The sequence below is a fragment of the Argopecten irradians genome, chromosome 11 (genome assembly GCF_041381155.1).
Source record: "Argopecten irradians isolate NY chromosome 11, Ai_NY, whole genome shotgun sequence".
In the NCBI taxonomy this organism is placed as follows: Eukaryota; Metazoa; Mollusca; class Bivalvia; order Pectinida; family Pectinidae; genus Argopecten; species Argopecten irradians.
The window spans coordinates 22788898-22810804 of NC_091144.1; the positions used below are offsets into that span (position 1 = coordinate 22788898).

The 21907-nt window shown below is 34.1% G+C and overlaps 1 protein-coding gene across 1 annotated transcript in view; it reads left to right on the forward strand.

The window, feature by feature from the left end:
- The window catches only part of LOC138335038 (phosphatidylinositide phosphatase SAC2-like), a 380613-nt gene that overhangs the window by 18348 nt on the left and 340358 nt on the right, over positions 1-21907 (forward strand). Inside the window, exon 9 of the mRNA XM_069283936.1 lies at positions 5374-5485. Coding sequence (XP_069140037.1) covers positions 5374-5485 — 112 coding nt within the window. The remainder of the gene's footprint in view (positions 1-5373; positions 5486-21907) is intronic.

The following is a 21907-nucleotide window of genomic DNA, read 5'->3' on the forward strand; positions in this document are numbered from 1 at the left end:
AATCCACTGTATAAGTTCAAGCATGCAACAGCGATCACCTTATATTACTAGGCCTGTTCTTGTATATGTCTCATGGTTGATTCTTGGTATCTTGCTTATATAATGAAAGAAAAGCACATGTTGTCAGTTACTTTTATATGGTAATAAAATTGACAACTTAAGGACATGCTCTTGAAAGCCAATGTTTTCATCTTCTGTGTACCATAAAATGTTTTTCAACACCTATATATGGGGTAAGTAAGATGCCCTTCATCACATATCTTTGAATTATGATGACATAAAATCTTTATTTATCTAGTAATCCTGTTAATAATGTCAAATTCCAAATCTTCCTTTTACTTCAAAAATTTCTTTTGGGACTCCTCAAAATCCCGTCGTCTGGCCTTGTTTTATTTTCTGCGACATAAAATATCAGATTGTCTGATGTACATACTGTATCACTAATCTTAGCCAAATGCTTCACAGTGACTATATTTTTCCCTTATTTAAACACAGATGTCGTAAAATGTATAAAAACGTTACTTTAATTAGCTTTAACCTACAAACCTGGCCCTGATTTCTTGATCTAGTTTCAGGTGACCTTGTTGTAATATGCATCAAAATTGCATTTGTACCTTTACAATTGTGCTCATGATTTACATTTTTGAAGGAAAAGCTACATCACAGAATTTCTGAGATGATATTGTGCACCCAAAATTTCCTGCATATTGCTTTACCCATGTATCTGAAGTTATGTGTTCTTTGTCCATCTTTCTTTTGTCGGTCAACTGACCACTTAGCTATCAGTTAAGCATAAACACTTCATTTAAATGGACATTTTTCATTAAACAACTTTTCAAACACCAAGTGACCCAGAGGGATCTGACATTGGTCATTTAGCATGCTGGGATGGAGAGATACCATGTTTACTGAAATGAAAGACCTTGACCTGCATTTAATCTTTATAAGATTCCTCTTAGAAATTTTATTTCAAAACCTGAACACTTGTTTTAACAGAGAAAATGTATAATACAGATATTTATTTAAACATTAAGAAATTACAATTCAGTGCTCAGGATTATTCATTTCCTTTGAGCATGAAATATGATAGTTAAGATTGTTTAATTAACATTATCAAGATGAATAGTTAACATTCTAGCTGCCATATCTATGATTACATTATTTGTCACTTTAGACGGCAGTATATTTGTACGTGAAACAATCAGTAAATTTTACTGACAACAAAATATGTTTAAATAAAAAATCTATATGAAGGAAAATTTAAACTTTTAATATTGTGCTGTTCAGAATTGTCAAATAGATCCATCAAATGATTCTTCACCCTGGTGCGATGAAATTTTCACCCTGGTGCGATGAAATTTTCAGCAATATAAAGAAGAAAATCATTATCAAGAACTGAGTTTGTGTAATTAAGTTTTCTTGTTATTTTACATTTTAATGACTCAGCAATGCATGTTTCATTAGGAAAGCAATTATACAAGTTAAATTATTTTAAGAAACTGTTCATCATTTATTTGTAGTTCAGCGCGACATGGTACACATGCAATCAATGGTAGCAAGCATATAACGATGGTATAATGTATTCCTTCCATGACAATGCGCCAATATCATATCTTTTCTCTCGCCACATTGCTCTTGTAGAGTTAAAGTACACAGGGACTTAACTGAATATAATCCAGTCGTTGGATTTATTTCTTCACAACTGATTTTAATTGTTTTGTTTGAAACATTGCAAAATGATCTAAAGTAAATGGAGGATACAACAGGTAGTTATTTCATATTTTTTTTCTGAAATTTTTTGGTCATTAATTTTGGAAGCTTCTTCATCCTGCAAACTTCTTCATCTGTTAAGATTATATATATTACACATTCACCCCTGAGGCCACATTTAAACTCTACTAATTAAAGACTGGATCAGATTATGGTATTTCAGGGGGGGGGGGGGGGATAAGTTAATTGTGCTAGGGATCTCCCCTAAAGTACATTGTAATGATCGGAACAAGTAGATAATTGAGTGGTAGAATTTTATTGTGTTATAAATATCCTAAGTTAAGTATCACCACATGATACCTAGAAAGTCAGTAATTTTAGGCTCTAGATCACAGATCTCTAGGGGAGTTTTTTTTATTGTTACGAAGAAATGTTAGCAGTGGGGTTTGTTTGTTTCTGAGGGGAAATGCACACTTGAACTTTTAGAAGAATTATTGATATAGTTGTCTTTTGTACTTATGTCAATGATTAGGTTTGGCAAAAGTATAAAACACTAAATGAATACATATATCTATTCTATGACTACTGCAATACACTGTGATCTAGGAGTCTTTCAACAAGCCTTTGTACTTTGTACATTTAAATAGGACCATTGTTTGGTTTGATAAGATTAACATCTTATTAACCACCATTGTTGTTTAATGATATGTCATGGTTAGATGGTGGAGGAAAGTACAAAAAACAGAAACAAGAGAAAAATCACCGACCTGTGGTCAGTACCATGTGGGATTTGAACTCGGCCCAGAGATGATAGGTTTGTGGTTATATGTTTGGCCAAATGTGGCTCCATTGTATTGGTGGAAATTGTTAATGTGGTCAATAATTTTTGAGAAGCAAATGTGAAAGAGCGGTTACTCTTGAGGAGTCCATGTGTATTACTTCCTGCTTATTATCGGAGTGTTATCATAACTTACAAGTGTATCCTAAATATATATTTAATTTCAATATTGTCTGGAAAATTACATATATTCGTAATTATATGATTTTGAGATGTACATGTATGTATCCACAGGGAGGGCTTATATAGGCATAGCCCGCTGCCTAATCCCTATTAAATCAAATGATTTAATAAAATATTTTGAAATGAAAAACTTCTTCACTGTTTCTGAGGTTTCCATAGAAATATGAATGTACTCTATATTTGTCCTCCTGTGATGGAATTCCAGTTCATATTATGACCTTAATTAATTATAATAGTAGTGTTTACTTATCATCAGGAAAATTTACACACCAACTGCCATTCCGTGGATCGTTGAACCCAGTCAGTTATATATTCTGCAATGGCTTCCATTATCTCCTTAGTCTGCAAAAGTTTAATCCAGCAGGCTGATTTCAAATCACAAACACCAAGATTTTACAGCCATATATGACTTCTTTGAAATGATCTGGCCAAGCCTACATTAGAAATGATACACTCACCAGATTGACAATGAATTGTGAAGTTCAGATTTAAAGGTGTTTATGTAATTTAGATGTTGTCGATTTTCTAGGGATATAATCTGGATGTACAAACAAGGTTTCCTTCAGCAGGAAAATCCTTGATCCATGCCATCAAGTGAACTACAGAACTCTCTACAGTATAAGTGTAATATTTATCTTTATTTGCTACATATTTGAAGACTTCTAAAAATTTGATGATGGCATCTCCACTTAAGGTTAAAAAGCATTTTCTTTCATACCTACGGGACTAATACTGGCTGGTCTAGGGCAATACACTCATGTCGCCTGAGGCTGATTTGCATGGCCATCTATGCAATAAAGCCTTGTGACATCACGGCGTCAACAAAATCTCTATTTCCTCAGTAAATTTTAACATTTTTTTCACAAATATGACTGGTTTTAATATAAAAGATGCAAACCACGGAATTTGTGTTGAAAATATCTTGTTATTTTTCATGTATAGAAAATTGACTTCCAGTCATGGATTTCTTCGAATTTATTTCAAAATGGCGGCATTTATTATTATGGATGTAAAATTGAAACAAAATTTCGAGGTATGAAAGAAAAATACTCTTTCATTAGTGGATATGAAGGATAGGGATATTCTACCCTCGGGATCACAAAATGTTGCAAAACCCTCGACAAGCCTCGGGTTTTACTACATTTTGTGACCCTTGGGTAGAATATCCCTATCGGAAGGGGCGGACCCAATAAGGGATATAGAGGTAAATTCTTTTAATCGCTACATTCATAGACTGAGGTAAATATTTAAATTCTTCAGAATAGGAACAATGAACCTGCATTTAGAATATTACTTGGCATTTACGAGCCAGGCAAATGATACAGGCCTGCTGGGCCTCTTGTTCTGTTCATTCCGATAATTTTGTCTGTCTCTGTAATGAGAGTCTAGTTTCCATGACGTATGTATAGTCGTGATCAACAGAGCTCTTTACACATATGTGATGTATCATTTATCAGTCACAGATGTATCATTGATAGAATACCATCAAATTTTTTATATCACAAGGGGATAGCACTACAGAACTATAAAACTGCACAACATAATAAGAAAAAGAAGCTGTTCTTAAAATAACTCTGTTTATCCCATGCTTGGGTCTCGTTATTTGGTATCTGTCCCTCAGCTTATTTAATTACGAGAGAGACGTGAGTTTAGGATAGTGGGCTTTGACAAAGCCACTTGAAATAGTTAAATGACAGGAATCGTCAACCACACTGAACAGATGCAGGCTATTAAAACATATGTTTTCATTTATAATTGCAACCTAGATTATAAATTTTAAATGAAGTTGCACTATATTGTTGTCATTTTTGCAAATTTCCATTTTGGCAGGTACTGTAAGTCCCATAAAAAATGACAATGTTGGGTTTTTTGCCAATAGCTTGGTGCTGATGTACTTGTGTGCTAACGTAATACATGAAGTCAAACCTGGGTATGATTACAGTATTATAAAGACCAACTAAGGGGCAAAGAATAAAGGTCTCTGCAGTGAGGTATAGTCAGATAGACTTAGATTACAATAAAGAATACCCATGGAAATAAAAAAAAACAGATACAGTTAAACCTGTCTATAAAGACCACATAAAATTATAAGAAAAAAGGCCTTAATTTGTAGCCAAGTGCAGTCAAACTTGTGTTATAAAGACCACATAAAATAATAAGAAAAAAGGCCTTAATTTGTAGCCAAGTACAGTCAAACCTGTCTATAAAGACCACATAAAATAATAAGAAAAAAGGCCTTAATTTGTAGCTAAGTACAGTCAAACCTATCTATAAATACAGCATAAAAAATAAGAAAAAAATATCTTAATTTGTAGTCAAGTGCAGTCAAACCTGTCTATGAACTGGCCACATGAAATTATAAGAAAAAAAATCTTAATATGTAGTCAAGTGCAGTCAAACCTGTCTATGAAGGCCACATAAAATTATAAGAAAAAAAATCTGAATTTGTAGCCAAGTGTAGTCAAACCTATCTATTAAGACCACATAATATTATAAGATATGGTCTTTGTAACCAGGTAAAGTCAAACCTGTCTATAAAGATTAAAGTTTTACATGATTTGAAACAGGAAATTTATTGACTTTAATTTGTAAATTTATTGTAAAAACATTGTAATTTGTGTGCTACGATCATTTTCGTACAGATTTTGGAGTTTTCGTGCCATACTGTGTCGTTTGTACAAGTGAGAGGGTCCATTCCGGCCTACTGGAGCCAGACAGGATTCAAGTACCGACCGCCTCCCAAGCTGGATCGGGGTAAGTAGTCAGCTTGTAGAAGAAAATTAACAGTCTCCAATTTCTGGAATTTAAAAGCCCTGACTGACTTAAGTTAAAAACTTAAGTTACTTAAATTGATAAGGAAACGCTAGAAAAAAGAAATTAATGTACTGTCAAGTCTACTTTTTGACTTGAGGTTTCAGAAAATTTGTTTTGAGAAATTGGGACTAGCTGGCACTGTGTCTTGTAATTGTGTTTGTTATGAGTCTCTCAGGTGATTAAGCATTTCTCTTTGACTGAGGAGATAAAGAGAGAAAGAGAGAGGGGGTAAAGATAGAGATAGAACAAGAGGGAGATTTTTGTCTTAAGGAGACCCTGGTTCATACCTGCTAGGCCTGTTATGACAGGGCATGCATTTTCTGTGTTTGTTCTCATCATGAATGAAGACAATGATACATACAACAGTCTTAAAATCTGGCATTATACATGAAAATCTCTTCAAAGGTACAAATACTGGTAGCAGAGACAGAGAATCATACTGATATAGGCTTTGTGGTTTAGTAATATCCGTCTGTGGTACTGACAGAGAATTATACTGATATTGGCTTTGTGGTTTAGTAATATTCTTCTATGGTACTTTGCCCTTCCTGTCGCTTTCAAATTGGTAGGTTCTAAAAAAAACCACCAGGTGTATAAAGTGTAATAAATCCATATTCCCAGTGCCTTTTAATGGGACTAAAATGAATAAAAAGGTAATAGTCACATATTTTTGCAGTCTGTAGAATTCCTAAAAGGTGTATATAATCTTGTAACATCAAGGTGATAGCAATCAATTTCAATTTTGCTCCTCCTTAGAATCTATAGAGGTCCCATCTTTGCAATCTGTGAAGAATTCCATAAAGATGAATATAATCTTGTAACATTAGGATGACCTATAATCATCATGCTCCGTTGTGCACAGTGCATAAACTTTTCCATTCAAATGACTTTCTTTTCCATAACTGAAAGACAGGGTACTGATATTTGGTCTGTAGCATCCTGGCATGAAGGGCTACAAAGATTGTTCAACTGACCTTCATTCAAGTTCACAGGGGTCGAATAGGCTTAAATCTTAAACATTTTCTTGTCAATAACTAAGAGGCGAAGACAATTGATTTTGGGCCTGTAGTGTACTAGGATGAAGGGCTTCCAAGTTTGTTGAAATTGAATGAACTTGATGTAGTTTCAAGGTCAAAGTCATATCATGGACATCAGAATCTTGTATTGCCTTAACTGTTAGCCACTAACTGTATACTGTGGCTGTGCCTGTGTCATACTGATGACTAGTAATTCCAATGGGCCCTCTTGTTTGCCACTATAAACTTCCACCATCCCATTGTTAGTAGTTATGGTTCTCTTTATATTTATACCACTTTAACTTGATGTGAATCGAACATGCTGACCTTGACCTCAATATCAGATGTAAAATAAATGTCACTTAATTCATTGTCAATAGTGATTTATATTCATATCAGATGTAATTACGAATCATAGTTGTATATCAGAGGTCAAACAGAGGTCAAACAAGTCTTTTTGAACATTTATGAATAGCCACGAAGGTATGGCCACTGATTCCTCACTGTTTACTCCTCACTGTTTATACTAATCTATTATAAATTAAAACCAAATTATTTTCTGTTTCGAGGGATATTTACCGAAGTGATGATAATATTGGTTTTCAAATATTGCTTCAGTTATCTAGAAACGTTGGTCCACAGAAAAATTACAACTGAAATTTTTTTCATTTCAAAATATTTTGTTAAATCATTCGATTTAATAGGGATTGGGCAGCAGGCTATGCCTATATAAGCCCTCTCCCTAAACTGAAATATGAAGGTCATATTTCGTATTGTTGATATATGCAATTGATTTAACCATTGTTTTATATGAAAATTGTAAAAGTAAAACTAGTATATGAGTTTCATAATATGGATTTAGTTAAAACTTTGTTCCTTATTATGTTTTTGTTTATGCAAAAGATGAAGTTTCTGAAAAAGAATTAAAATCAGTGAAAATGTCAGTGGTCAATGACCTGTTGTATTGAGTAAAGGTGATTGTCTTGACCCAGACGTGAATAAATAGTTTTAATTGTATAAGTGTCATAACTGACCCTGTAAATCCATCCTAAGAAATATATATGATAGAGATAATCAGCATTGTTATAATATCATCCACGCTCGTTATTCTGATTCTCAGAAACCTGGCTTTTTATCTTATATTGGATGATGTTGTCATGGTCGTGTAGAAGTTGCTGTAATGACATTTCACATTGTTAGGGATCTAAATACAGAATTCTTTCATTGTCTGCAACATTCCTCTGCTTTGAGACGGTATATGGGTTGCAGTAAGGCATTTTGTCATATATTTAGTAAAGGGATAAGGATTTAATGGCCACAGCTGATGAAATATTGATACAATTTTATGTTAATTTATTGCCTTGATGATCTTGTGGAAAAGAAAATACTATCGAATATCTGAGGTAAATATGAATATAACTACCTTACCCAGCCTGTAATATCAGCCAATGATAAAACAGACGATATTACTACAGAGTCAGCGAGTCTTTAACCTCACGGGTTGTTCGGTATATTTTATTATACTGGTATTCATTACCAAGGCTATCTTCCTTGTAATTCAATATATTGTCTTTAAGACCCACATTCCTTAGAAGATGAAAAAAATTATCTGGCGTTCCGAATGAAATTATTGTTGATTTAACAGTTTTAATGAATATTGTGCTAGAGGATTATTGTATTGTCTGCATGGAATTGATATGGTTAAGGTTATAGATAGGGAAAATTAATATTGGCGAAGGTCAAATTTATATAATGAATATTTGGGAAATTGAGTGTAAGTAGATTGCATGGTTTGCATTTAGAAAAGTTGAATTAATTAATGTAAGTGATGCTCTCAAGGTCCGATTTATGAAATTATCTTGGAGGAATTTAGGTGTGAATTAAAGATAATTAGAAAAAAATATTGTTTACAACAAGTGAAATATTATGAATAAGATAGGTTGTACAATAATTTGAAACCAAATTAATGATTTATTAAATCACTTTTGGGAAATATAAAATTACAAACTTTGAAAATTAAAAGGAGAGCTAACAAATGCATTTATAAAGGTTTTTAATGTGTACTTGACTCTGAAAAAGAAAAGGATGGACATTTCTGCAATATTATTTCAGTAAGAAAGTCACAGAAACAAGACTGTTTGAGAGCAGAATCAAAGAGACTTTGATATAAAAATCATCATTTAATATTATAACTTTTAAGAGAATCCTTAAAATTAGGTTATCATTGACCAATTGCCAGGCAGTATGTAGCAATGCTTTGTGCTTGCACAAACACATATTTGTATTATACACAATATCAAATGTAAAGTCATGTGCAGTACCCCAGCGGTTTGATTGGCAGCTGGTGACCTGTCAATACAGAGGTTTACTTTCTGATGATTCAGACGTCACAAAATTCATGTCAAAAGATGATGTCACAATCACCTTGAGGGTGGGACTAATCAACGATAAATTATAATTTACTCATGTCGTTTACGGATCTCAAAATCGCCATATTAGCAGAATAACCTGTGATTACCTTGGGAGTTTATAACTATGAGAAAATAAGATTTGTGATTGGCTAGATTTCTTTTTATTATGAGAATTTGTCTGATGTTTTTATTGTAGATCACCTCTGGGATCCCATTAGGCTAAGAACCAAGGCAATATGTTCTTACTTCATTGTTTTATAAGTGGGTAAAGAATTTGAATTCCATAATGTGATAACTAAGTTGATTTATGGCAAGGAATTTAGAACCATCTTGAATGTTTAAGTGAAATTTATTGCTTGAAAGCATGTACGTTTTCTATCCAGGAATGTGTATTTCACACGATCGTGACACTTGAGAATAGAAATTTATTTTTAGTATTTTTAATTTGTTAATATATCATCTGTAAGTATTGTATATAATGAGTGAGAAGTCTGCTATATATTTTGGCAGGTAATTTATCATCTCAGCTTTAAAATTCTTAAAATTGCTATCATTATGTTAAAAACTTTAAAATATACAAAAAAAAAAAAAAAAAAAGATAGAAGAAAATTGTTATTTGTAGATGTCAAAAGCAAAAATTCAAACTGTTATTTTTTCATTATAATCCATCATAATTTTGTTCCCAGAAATTTGAATGATTGCCATATATTTCCATCAATTCACTTTGTAGGTTCTATTTGTTATGTGTACATGTTAAAAGATCTTTGTGTCTCATTTGAATTTCAATCTTATTGGCAAACATGCTCTTAATCTAATATTTGAGATTGGACAAGGTCTTTTAACCTAGTTGTCCTTTCAGATTGGAATGACTTTTTAAAGAATAATTGCCTGTTGTTTATTTCTACTTCTAATTTACTACTTCCCTTTGGAGTAATCTTTTTCTTCTTTTTGAACCTCTTGACACAAAAAATGGCCATAGCTTCGAGATTGATGTTACATTTTTAGGAATATTTGACAAGGACAATGAATTTTTTAGTTTAACTGAAGTAAACTGTGATTGATGTTTTACTTGTATCTTGTTCCTTTTGACCCCCGGCCATAAATACAATTATGGTAGGGAAGATGGTGGAGCAGAATGACCTTAATGTAGACAACAATAGCAAATCTGATTTATTCTGTTAGAAAAACACAGTAAAATTAGACAAAAAAAGAAAATTACAGTTGCAGAATTATGGTTTCTATGATGTTATAAACAATAAAAAAAAAATAAGAAAAAACCCTACCATCTGTTATACATGTAATTGCTTCTTTTATCAAAATCTTTTTATAGCCTGCTATATTTGTTAAAATTCTGCTGGCATAATTACATTCTCTGGTTTCCGACCATTCCGTAAAGTTTTTCTACGCTCAGGAGAATGCCAATTGAGGTGACCAGTGAATTAGAGATTACAGACATATTTATGATCCATTAGTTAGTTATGTATTGTATATCTATATAATCCACTGAGCTCCTATTTGCGTCTTCAATTCTTTGTTTTCTCACTATCAAAGGTCAAAGGCCGATATCCTGAAAGCTGACATTTTATGTACCAAAGCAAATTTGAAGTGTTTCAGATATTTATGTCGTATGTTTTGACCATAACCACATTTTCTTTCCTTGTTTATGATATAAATCTTCGAGGAAGCCTTATTGTTACTCTGAGAGATTCATGCTATGGGTACTTGACTGCCACAACTCAGTGCAATTATATTCTTCAGATTAACTTGATCTTTGTGAACTGGAAATCTCAAATCACACCATGTTTTGGCTTGCTGAGTGTATCTGTAATGTTAGCTTTGTTGTAGCTCCAGCAGTGTTAGATTTATGAGAGAACTGCCATATAAAACTTCATTTTTCACTTCATGAAATATCTGCAGTAAAGAAAAAAGTATATAGCTTTATTTTTAGTGCCGCTTATCAATATTGCAGAGCCTGCATGTTTAGATCAAATGGAGGGAGATATTATATGGGGATGGTAAGATATTTTGACATGAATTTCTCGACTGGTAATTCAATATCTTCTGCTTTAATTCTGCCTGACAATATATAACCTATAGATATAACTGATAATTTACAATTGTGTGTTGATGAATATCTAAATATCATGACTCATTCATTCATCGTTTATCAATATAACCAAACCAAATTTAACTTGTAGAGATGTTTTAGATAAATTTCAAGACTTTTCAAAGTAAAAGCTCTTCTGCTTTCTTTCATCAAACATTTGACCTTTTGCACACCACATCTGAATTGTGAGATTATGCCAATATGGAGGAGTTGTCAGCTACTGACTAGACTACTGGTTTTTCTATGAAAGCTAGCGTCTGAAATCTACTAACTGACTAACTCTTGCATTTTCTTTTATGGGAATTTTTTCTGTTAATTTTATTTTGAAATTTAATCAAAAAGTTGAGTTTTTTCAATGTAAAATGTCCAAGATTGACAGCTAAAATATATGCAACACAGGCCAGATTGGCAAAAGCATAAAAAACAAATGACAAAAGCAATAGCCATCACAGCTGAGTAGCACCAGGAGTAAGGTAGATTGTGAGATGAGTGACGGTAGGAAGGAAGGATTCTCAAATCTTGAGTTTACTTGAGGTGTAATGCTTAAGTTGAAGGTAGCTTGAGGTGTAATGCTTAAGTTGAAGGTAGCTTGAGGTGTAATGCTTAAGTTGAAGATAGCATATTTTCAGGTTATGGTAACATATTCCGTCTTTGCATATTACAGAGTTAGCTCCCTTTGCGGGTAGGTATTGATTGTTACGTCATTGTTTTGTGAGCACAACTCACATCGTTTTCTCTGGAAATTATGACGTTACGCTCGCAAATCAATTTGTGCAGAAAAACTGGCTCTTTCAAGGAATTTGCTTTCCTCAACCATTAAAACGTGAAAGAATAGCATCTGTTTATTGGATATTAAAACATCAAATCATATAGATAAAGTTTACAACTATTATTTAATAATAAATTCAAACTTAAATCATGATATTGACACATTTTTCAGACATAAATAGAAATGAAAGAAATAAAATAGTGTTAACCCTTAAAAGAAGTGAATGACTTTGTAAATGAAAGCATGTCTTCTATGTTGATGGTGATATAGTGGTATTTCTCATTGAAAATAATGTTCTTATTTATTCACTAACAAAAGATTTCTACAGGCTAATAGCCCCAAATTTCTTATCTCTATGTATATAGTGCATGTAATAATTATCTTCATCAACCTTTGTGTTCTTAGCAAGACTATGAAAAATGATTTTTTTTTTTATAAAAATGGAGACCTTTTTTCCCCCCAGAAATTGCCATCATAAAAGAATTAAGGATTAATTATCAAAAAATTATGACATGATTGTACTTTCATGTTCCTCTATAATTACCGTCCTAATTAGATCTGATATCATAAGCTTTTCATGTAGTGATGATATGTATCTCAAGCATTAAGTCAAACAACCTTCTAAACTTGGATGATAATAGGGTTGAAGAAGTGATTGATGTTGTTTATTATACAAACATTGAATGTTTACTAGTCACGCTTCCTACCAAATACTTTTAGACACACCATGTAGTGAGGTTGATGACATTTGAGTACATATGTACTTATAACAGTACCTAAAAACCTTTAATCAAGCTAATATCTTTAACCCATAATTAATCAATTTTGAATAGCTGGTCATTTATGCTGACCAAATTGTTAGCAAATTTTAAGTAAAAAATCAGAAAATAAAATTTCAGTTGGTTTAGATTTTCACGATCAAGCATTTAGGGTTATATGATTAAACCACTTATTAATATTTCATGGATTGTGTTTTTAGCAATGTCCTGCAAATAAACTTGAACATTAATACCTAGCTATATAGTAATGTGTCACCCCTGCAGATTCATTAGATTCTTCTAATTCAAAGGATGGATCAGTCCATTATAAATGTTGAGGGGTGAATGAGTGAATAACAATCAGTGATTCTGAATAGTTGATTCTTTTTCTGACCTATTGAAACACTATATCCACCAATCAGATGTATTGTTCTTGCCCAACAATGTTGGTGTCAAAGAGAATTCCATAGTTTTACTCTGTGGAGAGTTTCTATTTGGGTTCTATAATAAAGTACAAATGAATATAAAAGGCAATGTCTTTTTTGTTAGGTGTGACAAAAAATTATTTCAATTTGATGCAAATCTTGGAATACAGAGGTTTTGAGATCTCAGAATGACATGGATAAAGTACCATTTAACATTCACTTCAAAAGATGATGTCACAATCACCAGAGGGTGGAACTAATCGACGATAAATTGTACTTTTCTGGGATTATTTTGGTTTCTCGACAATGCAGTATTCGTTGTTGTCTTGAATGTTTCAAAATGCTGATATCATTCCAAAAATGTTACATACAATGAATATATCAATAGCTAATATTCATCATAAACAAAACTCATACCTTTTTAGTCTCCAGACTATCTATCTAGATACAAATATCTCTGTAGAGATCAACATAATGATTTCCTTTGGTTGTGCTCTGTAGATTCCATGATTGTGGCATACAGAAACAATGCAAACATTACCTGGAAATTTTTTCTGATCTCACTGGAGATCTCTTTATATCCATAGACAAATTTACACCTGTACTTCTTTTCCTAAAGTGACTTTATATCGTAAATACCCTTAATGTCATTGACAATCTTTGATCATGTCATGTGGTAAATTTAAAAAGCAATTGGCTTTTAACAAGACAACAAGGTTAAAGTAGAATGTGATTACTCAGGTGAGGCACTTATTGGATTATTCAGAGTATTCATATCACTTGATTTAAGATTGATTGAAATGATTAAAAGTTTATGCTTTTTTTCTTAAAAATCATGTTAGTCCAAAAGTCCTTTGCCATTTTTTGGAAGACCTTAATTTATTTGACCTTTTCTTAGATTAGGAATCTAGTTTGTTTCTTACAAAATGTCCATTATATATTTTGTTGGAGAAACTGAATTTTATTTGACCCTGAAGTCTTTATTTTAAGATCTTTTGCTATTTCATAGACAAAATCTTCCTGGAGTGTAATTGTGTAGTGGGATTGGACGGGGTCGATCATCGGTGACCAGGTAGCTCTGAGTCAGTAGAGCTTTCTGCTAGTTTCTAGAGGTTGCTGGTTTGAATCCTGGTCTGCAGCTACATTTTCTTCTGTTACAATTTAGTATCTGTTCCTTTCTTGAACCCTGTGAGTTAGTTATGCAATGAATTATTTGATCTCGTTTGATACCTCCCAACTACGCTTTGTATATGACTGGTATATAAAGAATTGCATGCTAGTTGTTGACGATGATAAATAATTCCATGAATAAGAAACTAGGAGTGGGCCTATCCAGAAATTTCCTCATTGATATCTGTCGATCCTTTGGTTGGTTACAGTGTTCTGTGTCATGGTACGCCATGTAGCAGTAATATATGATGCTGCTCCTCTGGCCTGGCCATTTGGTTTGTGCAATCATACTTGTGTATCATTTCACAGTTTTGATAATTGGCGGTATACAGAGCTTCTTCAGAAACAAATATTTTTTGTAAATGAAGGATCAGTGCAATATGATCTTTGATCAAAAATCTGTGAAAGATTAATGATGATCTTTGTCTACCTGAGGGGGGATCCATACCAATAAAAAAATGTCCACTTTCAATTTTGAATGTCTGATTTTCGATAAAAGGTTAACATTTACACAAAAAATATTTTGTTTAAATGAATACACTTAAAAGTAGATAGTTAAGGGAAAATGCATATCCCTCTGACGTCAGCAAAAACAGTTTCCAGTCTCTATGTATGTTTCTGATTTACCTAAGTCAAAGACACAACCACTTGACCATTGTTCAAAGACCAAACCCCTTGATCTACCCAACAACTTGATCTACCCAATCACTTGACCATTGGTCAAAAGCACTTAACCATTGGTGAAAGACAAAACCACTTGAACAACCAAATCATTTGACCATTGGTCAAAGATCCAACTACTTGACCATTGGTCAAAGACCAAATCACTTGACCATTGTTCAAAGACCAAATCACTTGACCATTGGTCTTAGACCAAATCACTTGACCATTGGTCAAAGACCAAATCACTTGACCATTGGTCAAAGAACAAATCACTTGACATTGTTTAAAGACCAAACCCAATGACCATTATTTAAAGACCCAACAACTTGACCATTGGTCAAAGACCAAATCACTTGACAATTGGTCAAAGATCCAACAACTTGATCATTGGTCAAAGAACAAATCACTTGACCATTGGTCAAAACCAAATCACTACACCATTGGTCAAAGACCAAACCACTTCACCATTGGTCAAAGACCAAATCCCTAGATCATTATTTAAAGACCCAACAACTTGACCATTGGTCAAAGACCAAATCACTTGACCATTGTCTTAAAGCAAAGACCCAACCACTTGACCATTGGTCAAAGACCAAATCACTTGACCATTGGACAAAGACCCAACCACTTGACCATTGGTCAAAGACCCTACCACTCAACGTGTGTGTCTTACTCAGCCAGTGTGACTCAGAAATAGAGGGTTATTGAAAGATTGCCAGCTGTCAAGCAAACTGCACATGACATTGTATTTTGTATTGTGTATGCTACAATGTTTTCTTTGACATTGAATACGTAGTCACATGTGCGTTTGCGAGCAGGAGGTGTGACTATATTACACCTGGGGATTGGTCAATTGTAGAATACTGGGACACCTACACTCTGTGGCCATGGCAGCTTATGTTTCTATGTCAAAAATGTATGATAATTTGTGATGCGATGTCATACTTTCCATACAATAATGTAATGTTTTTTTTGCATTTTCTAAATAACTAACCTGCATTTGCGTTTTAATCATGGATCGCCAAAATTAATTGAGACATGAAGAATTCAGAATGAATGGAATTTTTTAATCATCTCTTGCTTCACAATTCAATTCAAATTATTTTCCTTTCAAGATTGTGGTAACATATTGGTTTTTGTGTCTGCAAATTAATGTTAAACTGTAAAACTGTCAAAAGAATTTGAAATTTTTCAATGACAAAATACAAATTTTCTAAAATAAACCAAACTTCTTCCTTTTAAAACTCTCCTGATGTTTTTTGTCCAAGATATCTATCCAAGACAAAAGAAATTATTGAAATCACAATGGATTTTAGCTTCAAGGTCATTTTTGAAATGTATACATAACAATCTAATGTCATTTGGACCTGCATGTTGGTTAACTTTGTGGCTATGGTCTGGGGTTTTCATTAAGATAATTGAAGGTTGGGACGACTGCATTGATGCTACATTGACCATAACTACTTGAGTCAGACTGTGGCAGCCACATGCAACACCAGTCCTACAATTGAACAGTCCTCAGCCAGAGGCTCTTGTCTGTGTTTACATACCCAGTCGAAATAGCAGAGGACAGCAGGGTTTTTGCTGACTGGACTGGACAATATCGCTGCATGATTTGATTCTGAAATAAATTAGTCTGGTCTTCTATTAATAATGTTACAAGGCCTTATTGTGTCATTGGTATTTTAAAGGTTAAAATATTTGTCAAGTATCCATCTGTTTTTGAAAACTTTTTTGGCTAAATAGGGTTACTTTTGTCTTACTTTTGTGCTGGTTTAGGTTTTATTAGTTAAACATCCTATTTAAATATAAGGATGTGCCAGGTCTGTTAGTGGAGGAAAACCGGAGTACCTGGAGGAAAACCATTGACCAGCGGTCAGTACCTGGCAACTGCCTCACATGTGATTCAAACTTGTAACCCAGAGGTGAAGGGTTTATGGTAATATGAGGAGACATTTGAACCACTTGGCCACCACAACCCTCATCCTTGTGCTGACTTGCCTTGTTATGTAATTATAAGCTTTCTGAGGTTTTAATATGACAGACACCTAAGGGTCAAGTCATGTGACTGTGTGTGGACCTAATATAATGGGAAAAATAAAAACGGGAGATTTTAAATACTCTTGGCGGTGCATATGACCATGTTAAAATGCTTTTTATTGATTCTGTGTGTGAATCAACATTCACTTGATTAAAGACAAAAGTTTTTTCAAATTTTGTGACATTTTTGAAAAGTTGGGGAAATAACATTACTTTGAGTGGTGCAACTAGAATTCCTTAGATTTGTAGATATGACCCTATTTTCAGAAATTCTAATGTAATTTCTGCTGAAAAAATGATAGATAAGAGAAAAAAAATAGGCAAAAAAAAACCCAGAAAAATCTTTTTGTGAATTTAATGGAGATAATAACCTGACATCTAAAACACTACTAAATACCGACACCGTGAGAATCCCGCCCAAAGCCAAGATCTTATCCCCAATTAAGGAAGGTACACATGCTGTAGAGACCTGAGAAAGGAAACTGTGGCTTGAAGCCGTATTGTCCACTCACCGACTTATAAGTGTTGTCAAGTGGAGGATCAGCTTTTAGCCAATCAGACGCGTATGTTAGCTGAAGTTTGCGGTCTTCGTACACCAACATGTAGTGCAGTTCATTTCCCTTCAGGCATAACTTCATAATGATTGGATAATAAATATAATTTCTGGGGAGTAATAGGGTTTTGATGATGGACATAGATACGAAGCCATAGGTACATGTAATGGCTGCGCGACGTGTGAAATCACAGACGTGATTTTCAAATTTTTGTCTTTGAAAATAGATTTTATGAGCCTGTAAAAGATGCATTTGTCAGATGTGTTTATGCTAAAGTTTTAAAATACTTTGTATAATTGGGATTTATGTTTTGAAATGGATTGCTTTATATTTTATTGCTTTTATCTATAAAAGACTTTTACATAAAAGTGGAGTTTTCTACTGATTAATCAAGTCAAACTTGGAAGGAAAAGTCGCCTCTAATAATGATTGCACACGGAACTAAAAGATCTTTTCAAAGAAGTATATAAAACTCTCTGCTGTTTGCTACCGCTACTATAATTGGTTAATTGGCTTTATGTTTTATTAAGTACTCTTTGTTTTTATGTAAGATTTGTGAATTAAATTTATGAGCCAGGCTATGCATGCTTTGCCAATTAAGTAATGAAGATATTGATTGTTGCTTTAGACTTTCTTCTACAACTTCAAATGTTCTGTTTTTCTTCATTTTAGCTGGAAATTAGTTTGAAGATCAAAAATTATTTTAAGCATCTTGTTGTGCATTTAAGTATCCCCAAAATAGTTTGTTTATAGTTTTTGAAGTTTTATGTCAGAGCTTGTTATAGCTGAATATTTATTAGATATGAATTTCTTTTTAAGATCTATCAAATTAGTTTCGTAACTTTATAATTTTAGTCATGATTTTCTATCCTTGAAGTAAAGATTTATAGTACATAGTTGCACTATTAAGTCAACAAGTTCCAAGTATAAAATGTAACAGTCTTTCAGAGATTGGGTTTGTGAGCTAAAACAAGTGACAAAAGTTTATAAAAATCTTAAAGAAAACATGAAGGTGATGAAGTATATAGATAGATATTTGGGACGCTCCCTAGTATAAAGACATTTCTTTATCATGAAATTCACCATATGAAAACATTAAGGAAAGTCTATTCCATAGGTTTTTGTATCCCTATAATACATTCCTATGGAGAATTTTCAGTTAAGGAGCTTCCTTAAAAGGCAATGATGAAACCTATCCCAGATATTATAGAGTAGGATGTATGACTGACCAGTCTGGAGTTTTTACCAAACTTCACAAGTTACCTCCCCTGTCCCATATAGTTACAGCAGAGGGTGTTCAATGCACACAATACATGAACTGATATTTTTATTCTGGTTAAGTGCAGATGATGAAAATAATAATCCCAAATGTTTAAATGATACGTTTTATAGCGACAATGATGTATCAGTGGCTTCGGTTGTCCATAGTTAGGATGTGTCTCAATTATTTCTAAGAGACAGTTTTGTGTAATCCTATGAATATCTGTCTGCGATCAATCACTGACAGACACAGTTTGTTTGAGATGTTGCCTTCAGTGTGAATAGTTTAAATAAGTTATCAAAGCATTTCAGAGTTGTTACAATAAAAACTGCTGCAGAAAAAAACATGTATTGTGTGTTCTTATGTTACCAGAAGAAATAATTTTAAAATATTCGTCCTGTGTCGGTGCTTAATGAGGATAATGATGGTCCATCTGTTCTGTTTTAATGGGGAGAATGATGATGAAAATCGTGTTCCATTTGGCTTTCTATGCGGTGTCGGTAACTGTTGATGGAGTGGGTCCCAATATCGTCTGTCAGGCTGACGGACGAGATCCACTACGAATACCGCACCCATTCGGACCAGACGTCACATGTTTTACGGATCTGTTCTATTACTACCTTCAACTTCCATGTCATCCAATAACACATGTCTTTCTTAATGAAACATCTCTTTTGTATATATAAATATATCCTTATTTTTGTACAGAGACATTGATTTCTACTGTGTTTTTCATCTGTCAGAACTGTTAACATGATAGATTACAAGCCCATGCAACATGTTAAAAACAAATACAGATCTCAGCATGCTTGCAAATCTTTCTCAATTCTATATAGTTAATTGGTATAAACATGACAGGGATTTACATATAAGGCAGCTTCTATATAAGTCTTCTCTTCACGATTACTGAACACTTCTAGGATGGTCGAGAGTCGAAAGATAAATTCTCAAAACATAAAAAGAAATAAATTTGATTTTATGTATTTCTGGTGTTTTGATATTTTGGACAAATAATTCAAACTAAATGAATTTAAGATAGATTTAAGTTCTCAGACATTACAATCCTAATAAAGCAAGATTAAATCTCTTATGATATGGGGCCATGCTGCACAGATCAAGTGATCAGGACATAGTATGTACCACAAGCCTTTCACCTTTGGGTGGTAAGTTCGAATCCTATGCCGTGCCGTTGCCAGGTACATGACCCCTGGTCAGTGTTTTTTTCTCCTAGTACTCTAAACCAAAGAAACTAATTCAGGAGATTATAAAATGACTAGAAAACGGTGTAGAACCTCTCAGAGACAGACATGGGTATGCCACCACTCTAGTATCATGGCAAGGCCATAAAAATAAAATAATATTCAGCATCTTGATCTTAAAGATAAAGGTAGCTGTAGTGGAGTCTCTACAAACATTCCCATTACAACACCAAACAATGACAGAGCGTTAACATATGATTGTATATCAGTGAAAATTTTATCACAAAATCAATCAAATGAGGGTTTGGTAATTAGATGTAATGGCAGTATAGTATTAGGTCAGTAACTGACCACAGACAATCGAGGAGCGTGACTATTAACGGGTGTAATTGAAAATCAATGCCCAAAAAACTGTCATGTCCACGATGGTCGTTGAACAAGGAGATAATGGAGACTGGGAGAAGAGCCGTCCATCACCGGGCTATTACCCTGTCCGCACGATGGTGTGTGCCAATTTCCCAGATACACCCGCTCCGAACCACGTCATCACCTCATCTGACGACAATGGCTAGCTCTGATCATCGAGTCAACCCCGGGTCAACGGCTCGTTAAGATGCATTAGTGTCACTGCTGAGGGGTAATATGTAAATTACAAAATATTGATATGGATACATACCCAATAACTGACCTCAGACAACCCTTGTCAAAGAACACATAAGGCATGCAAAATAGCTGTCTAGTTTAGGTCTCTGAATCTAAAGGTGAAATCATTCTGATATAATACAGTTCAACAAATGGTAACACTCTCAGATATATAGACATTTAGTTTTAAAATTTCTTTTTAACCTAGAATATGATTAGTTAAAACAAAAATAAAAGTGTTATAACTAACTTATATAAGACTCTACGTGTTCGTATAATATAGACACCACCATTTTTCATCCTCCACATACATGATGTACCAAATAGGGAATGGACTGCATAAAGGACAGGACAAATATTAGGGGTGACTATTGTCTTCAATTTCAACTATTGCAATACTATTGCTATCGGGGAAAACACTAAGGCTTGTGGTAATATGTCAGTAGATCTCAACCACTTGGCTATACCGCGGCTCAATTAGATTCTAAGTTACAGATATATGACTGTGTCTTTAAAGTTTGTCTTTTTAGCTCACCTGGCCCGAAGGGCCGGTGAGCTCATGTCATGGCGCGGCGTCCGTCGTCCGCCGTCCGTCGTCCGTCTGTCCGTCAACATTTCCTTTAAATCGCTACTAGTCATAGAGTTCTGCATGGATTTTAACCAAATTTGGCCAGAAACATCCTTGGGGGGAGGGGAACAGAACTTGTATAAATTTTTGCTCTGACCCCCCGGGGACAGGAGGGGCGGGGCCCAATAGGGGAAATTGAGGTAAATCCTATAAATCGCTACTTGTCCTAGAGTTCTGCATGGATTGAAACCAAATTTGGCCAGAAACATCCTTGGGGGAAGGGGAACAGAACTGGTATAAATTTTGGCTCTGACCCCTCGGGGACAGGAGGGGCGGGGCCCAATAAGGGAAATTTAGATAAATCCTATAAATCGCTACTTGTCCTAGAGTTCTGCATGGATTGTTACCAAATTTGGCCAGAAACATCCTTGGGGGAAGGGAATCAGAACTTGTATAAATTTTGGCTCTGACCCCCCGAGGACAGGAGGGGCGGGGCCCAATAGGGGAAATTAAGGTAAATCCTATAAATCGCTACTTGTCCTAGAGTTCAGCATGGATTGAAACCAAATTTGGCCAGAAACATCCTTGGGGGAAGGGGAATAGAACTTGTATAAATTTTGGCTCTGAACCCCCGGGGACAGGAGGGGCGAGGCCCAATAGGGGAAATAGAGGTAAATCCTATAAATCACTACTTGTCCTAGTGTTCTGCATGGATTGTAACCAAATTTGGCCAGAAACATCCTTGGGGGAAGGGGAACAGAACTTGTATAAATTTTGGC